This window comes from Barbus barbus (assembly GCF_936440315.1).
Source record: "Barbus barbus genome assembly, chromosome: 18".
Lineage (NCBI taxonomy): Eukaryota > Metazoa > Chordata > Actinopteri > Cypriniformes > Cyprinidae > Barbus > Barbus barbus.
The window spans coordinates 2,747,449-2,753,949 of NC_136746.1; the positions used below are offsets into that span (position 1 = coordinate 2,747,449).

General features: G+C 38.1%; 1 protein-coding gene across 1 annotated transcript; it reads left to right on the top strand.

The window, feature by feature from the left end:
* LOC306884397 (p53 apoptosis effector related to PMP-22-like) lies at positions 1 to 5,629 on the top strand. The gene is made up of 3 exons (XM_079440213.1): positions 1 to 307; positions 2,394 to 2,534; positions 4,454 to 5,629. The coding sequence occupies exons 1-3, from the start codon at positions 103 to 105 to the stop codon at positions 4,663 to 4,665; spliced, it is 558 nt and encodes a 185-aa protein (XP_079296339.1). The 5' UTR covers positions 1 to 102; the 3' UTR covers positions 4,666 to 5,629.
* Positions 5,630 to 6,501: the final 872 nt, after the last annotated feature.

Consider the following 6,501-nt stretch of genomic DNA (forward strand, 5'->3'; position numbering starts at 1 on the left):
GGGTGGAGCTCTGGGAAAGTTTCAGATAAAGACTGGCCAGGAAACATTCGGGGAGCTTCTTCACACTCGCGCAGGAGACACAGTACACAGTTATTACGCACAATGTTTCGTTGTGGAATCAGTTATCCGAGGTGCAGGTGGATCCTGCCTCTGCTCCTGCTGTTTGCGATTATTTTCGACATTATCGCCATCGCAGCGCAGTCTGGATGGGTGGAGGACGAGAACGCCAAGACGCACTACGCCAGCATGTGGAGTCAGTGCCGAGGCCGCAACGACCAGTGGGAGTGTAAATCCCTCATGGAGTACCGTGAGTACTGACCTCCAGCAACGCTTTACACAGTAAAGTACAGCTCGAATCAAAGCGTTCCTCGGAAACCAAATGAAACGGGCGGAGAAGTGTGTTACTTTGTTTATGTGGCGTTTTCTTTATTCATTTTGAATTGGTAAAAATTATTATTATTATTAAATGCATAATTATACAAATTAATTAATTAAATGATCTGCTCAGGTCATGGGGTCAGGCTGCTTAGCTTCCGCTAGAAGGCCTATGTCACAGTATAATACTAAATACAAATGTCTGTGTTAGTCAGGTTTATATGCTTCTTTTGTCTGAATTGTTTCTCATTCTGAAAGCTCATGAATTCTTAATAAAGCCAGGTTTTGTTAGTTTATGTATTATGCTTATTCAATTAGAGATCAACTAAATTATGATAAACAGACTATTTACAGCAGAATAAACTACACTTTAATGTGTGATAATTGGTAGTGAGTTGCACATTATAAATACCTCTTGAACAAACAGCCTCATTGACTTGTTGGCAAATTCAGTTTATCTAAAAATTATTACTGTGGCATCAGACCATGTCGCTTTTATTTTTTTACATCTTGTTTTCTATATCTACACTCTGGAGGATATTGAAATAATTGATGTCGGTTTAACAGTTTTCAAAGTTAACATCACAGATATATCCAGTTAATAAATCGGAGGAGACCGTTGACAGCTTTGCAAACACTTTTAAACTCCAGGCAAAACCTGACATTTTTGTCCTTGCAGACTTTCCCTTATCTCAGCTCTTATTTTTATTAGTTTGCCAATAGAGCATGTTTAAACCGAGGCCTATCGGCAGAGATCTGTCCATTACTGTAAGCATTCATTTTTTTGTAGAAATGACATGCTGTAACATGCTCTTTATGAACAGTAGTGCCTCTAAATGATTGATAAATGGATACTAGTCTACATATGTTGATTCAGTTTTCCACTGCTGAAGTTTATTTGGTTAGCATTTAATATTTCTTTAATTCTCTTGTGTTATATGTTAAGTAACTGGCATGAAAAATACAAAAATGTATTGCCTTGATCGGATTGTGACGATCAAGCAATTTTTTACAGCAATTCCTAATAATGTCTGAATTGACTTGGAATAGAGTTATATAATAATACTAGTTGCATCAATCATATTTTTTTCACCCTCGACCACACCCCTCCTCCCCAGCGCTCTCCTCCGCCTCGAGCTCTCTGGGTGTGACTGTATTCACAGACTTCTTGGAGCACAAACACATTCCTCTACTGAGAGTTAGGAAGCCAAGCATTGTCTCTACAAGTCCTCACAGCAGCACTGAGTCACATCAGAGTGAAACTAGTTAAACATTGCTGTCCGTCTATTAATGTGTAACCGTCCATGTTACAACTTATCGTGGAAACTCTCCTCTTGTATCTGTTTTGCTTCCTTAAAGAGTTCAAGTTGATTAATAAAGAGAAATGAGATACAAAATCATTGCATTAACTGTACCTTGTTTTTACATGGTTTCAGTTTGTTTTTAAAAAGTCCCTATAAATGTTCAAACCAATCTTAATAGCCCGGTTTCACAGACAGGGTTTAGCCTAAACCAGGATTAGGCCGTAGTTCAATTAGCACATTTAAGTAATTTAAAATAAAATAAAATAAAAATATTGCTGGTGTGCATCTTGAGATAAAACAAAGGCACTGATATATTTTAAGATCAGTCAGTGCAAGTTTCAGTTGAAACAGCTCAGACGTACATTTTAGTAATAAAATATGTTTGTGTTGTCCCTTATCAGTGCAAAATTATCACAAATTAAAAAGGATTCATACCAATATTGTCCAAAACCCCACTTGTCTAGGGCGTTTCCAAACTTTTGGAGGGCAGTGTATATATATATATATGTATATATATGTTTTTAAATAAGTTTTAAAAATGCCAAGAGACTGTGCTTCCCGAATTTCAACTTAGATTTCAGCTGTTGATTTATATAGGCTACTTCTTGTATTTATTACATTATTTCTTTACTGTATTGAAATACATTAGTGTGACCGTGATGAAACGAGTACACAGCATATCATTGAAGGTCTTCTTCTTGGTTCTCTTTCCAGCATGGGCCCAGGCAGTCGCTGCTCTGATGATCATAGGCCTCATCATCCTCATCATCGCCTTCATCATCTCTCTTGTGGCTCTCTGCTGTAGCCTCAACATCCCTTTGCTGCCTGCAATCGGAGGCCTCCTTATTTTGGCTGGTAAGACACTTTCTCAACCTCTCAATCTGTTGGATATTAGGGCATCGGGGATGTTGTGCCAAAACGCAAAATATGAGTCCAGTCCATGTGGGCTTTGACTCAAACCCCTTTCTGAGGAAGTTCCACAGCAAGAGCATTTCCTCCTCTTTATCTGTTGAATGCTTTCTAAATAATACATGGATGCTGGGCTGGGCGGTGTGTGATGGGATAAAAACGTGTGACGGTAAGGAAACCAGTAGAGATTTGGCTGTATACTGTGGTTGGTGTATCAGTGGGCAGGACGGCTTTAAGTTATTAATACAGTGTTTATAAACAATACATGGCAGAACACATACCAAACAAGTCAAGACAAAGAAAGACTTGTTATTAATGTGCGATGTTAGGTGCGGCGTGACGCAGAGTTTACAGATATATATATATATATATATACAGACTGTGCTTTTGGTCTTTCCGGCGTGCTCTTGTTTTGCTGTTGCTATGGGGTTGAGTGTGGCTCGCACCCCTCCCTGTCCTCTTCACTTGCATTCAGGGGAAACTTAAGAACGGCTGTTTTGTTCTCCGTCGCTTATTCATTGCCAGACTGAAGCCTAGAATTTTTGCTCTTTAAATGTTTTCAGTTTCATTGTGAAATGTAAGCTAGCCTGATCTGATCTGATAACTATGCCTGTTTCAGCAATAGTCATTGAGTCGGAGGTTGAGTTTATGACAGCGTTGTTGCTGGAAGCGTCAGACGCAGCCGTGTGTGAAAGTTCCCTACACACCCAAACAGGGCTTGGCCTTCGCTCTCATGTCTGTGCAACACTCGCAGATTCGCACGGCTCGCCCACAGAGCTTTAAGATACTGATTAAACATTTTTATGGACTAACGCAAATTGGTGCCAAGTTTGTATTGGGTGCGGTTCATAAAACATTTATGAAGAAAATTGTTGGACACCACAGGAATACTTCACTATTGTTTTTCTTCGTTTTTTCAGAGCACCTTTTCTGTAGGCCAAAAATGCATTTAATCCACATTACATGTGTGAATGTCATTGCATAGGACAAGAAAATATGTGACCCTGGACAACAGAACCAGTCTTAAGTTGCTGGGGTATATTTGTAGCAATAGCCAAAAATACATTGTATGGGTCAAAAATATTGATTTTTCTTTTATGCCAAAAATCATTAGGATATTAAGTAAAGATCATGTTCCATGAAGATATTTTGTAAATTTCCTACTGAAAATATATAAAAACTTCATTTTTGATTAGTAATATGCATTGCTGAGGACTTAATTTGAACAACTTTAAAGGAGATTTTCTCAATATTTAGATTTTTTTGCACCCTCAGATTCCAGATTTTCAAATAGTTGTATCTCAGACAAATATTGTCCGATCATAACAAACCATACATCAATGGAAAGATTATTTATTCAGCAATTTCGGAAAATTGACCGTTATGACAGGTTTTGTGACCTAGGGTCACATATGTCAAACCACATGGCTTCATTGTACATGTTCATGTAACTGAGTTGACAGATGAAGTGTGTCATAAAAATAAAAGTATTTGGACACTTACATTTTAAACGTCACTTTCTAAGCTATGGATGTTTGAAAGCAAGATGTTGGCATTAATGAGTTTGATTCCTTTGGATTAAAGCATTTGCAAAATGCAAACGAAGTCAGGTTCACACAGGTGCGCTAGCGGAGTAAAAACAGCAACCTTTTACCTTTGGCTATGTGTGCTTACACTGTCTGTCTTTTACAGTTCAGTATTTTGTAAAATGACGACTTTTAAACAGCTTTAAGTGTGACTTGAGTGTTCAAATACTTTTAGGGTTACTGTAACTGACCTGTTTTTTATTTTTAACTAGAATTGTTGCAAACTGTGCAGTGTACATCTGTTGTGCTGTGAAGTGACTCTGCTTTCTCTCGTTCCAGTAATCATCCAGATAATCGCTCTGATCATCTACCCCGTCAAGTTCAACGAGCTGATCTATGAAGGGTATTACAACTACACGTGGGCTTACGGCTTCGGCTGGGGGGCCACTATCCTGATGCTGGGCTGCGGGATCCTCTTCTGCTGTCTTCCTCGCTACGATGATGAGCTTTCCGGCATGGCCAAGCCCACATACATCTACACCTCTGCCTGAAACCCCAAATACTCCACCTCTCATGAAGGACAATGTTAAGCCACCCAAGCCTAAAAGTCAGTGCTCGCCGATCTCCGAAAGCATTGTCATCTTCCCAAACCGAACACAGGACCATACTGGCTTTGATGAGGGCTGTCCATGCCCTTTTGTCTAACTTTTGGGACTAATGCAATTCACTTTTATTTGAATTCTTTTTTTATTAATGATAATCATTCACAAACAGGCCGGGCTTTGATGTTTCACTCAGCACAGATTGAACTCCACAAAGCATTATTCCAAATCTCCATATTAGACCGTTTACATTACAGGGTCCTTCACATATTACATGTAAATATAATTGATTCCAGTAAGTAATCACATTAAAACAACTCTGAAAATAATTAGGTGCATGCAGTTTGCTTAAGAATTTACACTGTAACATGAACACGGCGATTTAAAGTGTGAGTTGAGTTTTGTATTTCTTGAACATCTCTACATATCAACATTAAGAAAATATTTTTATGAGGTAACTGTACTTTTACATTAATGTGTCGCTCCACGTCAGCCTGTTCTTGTTTATCACAGTATGCTCGATGACACGCTTGCTTTGTGATTGGCTGGCCGAAGTGAAGTGAACGTAAACTAGGAGGGTTTTTTTCTAATCGTGAGCTTGGTTTTATAGTAAAATGGGTGAGCAAGTGGATAAAAGTGCAAAACACAGCAACCTGATGTTTTTCTGACATTGAAAAATCTTGATGCATTCGTGCTGTGATCATTTAATTTCAATTAGTCTGTTTGATGTGTATGTGGAAAAAATGTATAAAAAGCACTTGGCTTGTAAACTTTGCAAAATTGTAGTGTTTTTTTTTGAGTGTTTTACTAGATTATATTGTTTTTTTTCCTTCATTTTGCCATTTGCATTTCTTTTCTTATGAATATGAATACCAATCTTCAATAAAAGGGAGCCTTGCTGTTAAGACACCAATCAGAAGTGTTCTTTTGCTTTCTTTTTTGTGCTCTTGCTGCTCTATGCAGAAATCAAAGGGAGTTCTGCCTTCTAAGGGGCTCAAGCACAGAAAGAGTTTAGGCTTCGGTTTGTCTGAGTTGTATCTTCTTTTGAACTGTTTGGCTTAGAAACGTGGTTGTTCTAATGAAGGACAGCGCCGTATGATGACAATGAGCAAAGATTTCAACACTTCCAGGTGATGACACCATTTAATTTCTAAAAACAGGACAGTGATGAAACACATCTATTAAATAATTAAAATAAATATAATGAAATAATTTTAATTCACATGTTTTTTTTTGCAAAAATAATTTTGCTTGTGAAGGACATCAGCAGGAGCTAACAGTACTCCCCAACAATGTACACTGTAAAAACTACAAAACTACTTTTGAGTACTCTAGGAACAAAATGTATTTTAAGTGACCCAAAGCTCTTTTTCTCATAAAAGGGTTCCTGGAGGAACCATGACAGTCTTTCTAGTTCATGCAGGAACTCATGGGATCCTTGAAGCACTTTGTTTCCAGTTCTGAGGATCTGGAGTCACCATTTCACTACACCGAGACCTCAAAGTGCTCTGGAGGTTCCTGGAGGAACTCAAATTTGAAATAAGGGTTATTGTTAGATCTATTACCATTGAAATGGTTTCTGGAAGATCTTACTTGTAAAAGCCAGCATCTGGAAGAACCCAGAGATTCATGTGACAAAATGAAATATGACTGATTATTATTATTATTATTGGATGGAACATAATGACTTTTGTGGCACTTGCCACGTGAAAACAAAAAACTTTGGTATCAGACTAAACGGTTTAAAAATTGGTCACACTTGTTCTGTTCACAGTCAGAATTGGC

Bases quoted from the DNA above. Each gene is read 5' to 3' on its own strand.
- LOC306884397 (XM_079440213.1), top strand. From the start codon at position 103: ATGTTTCGTTGTGGAATCAGTTATCCGAGGTGCAGGTGGATCCTGCCT. The intron at 308-2,393 runs GTGAGTACTGAC...TTCTCTTTCCAG, and splicing joins TAAATCCCTCATGGAGTACC to CATGGGCCCAGGCAGTCGCT. The intron at 2,535-4,453 runs GTAAGACACTTT...CTCTCGTTCCAG, and splicing joins AGGCCTCCTTATTTTGGCTG to TAATCATCCAGATAATCGCT.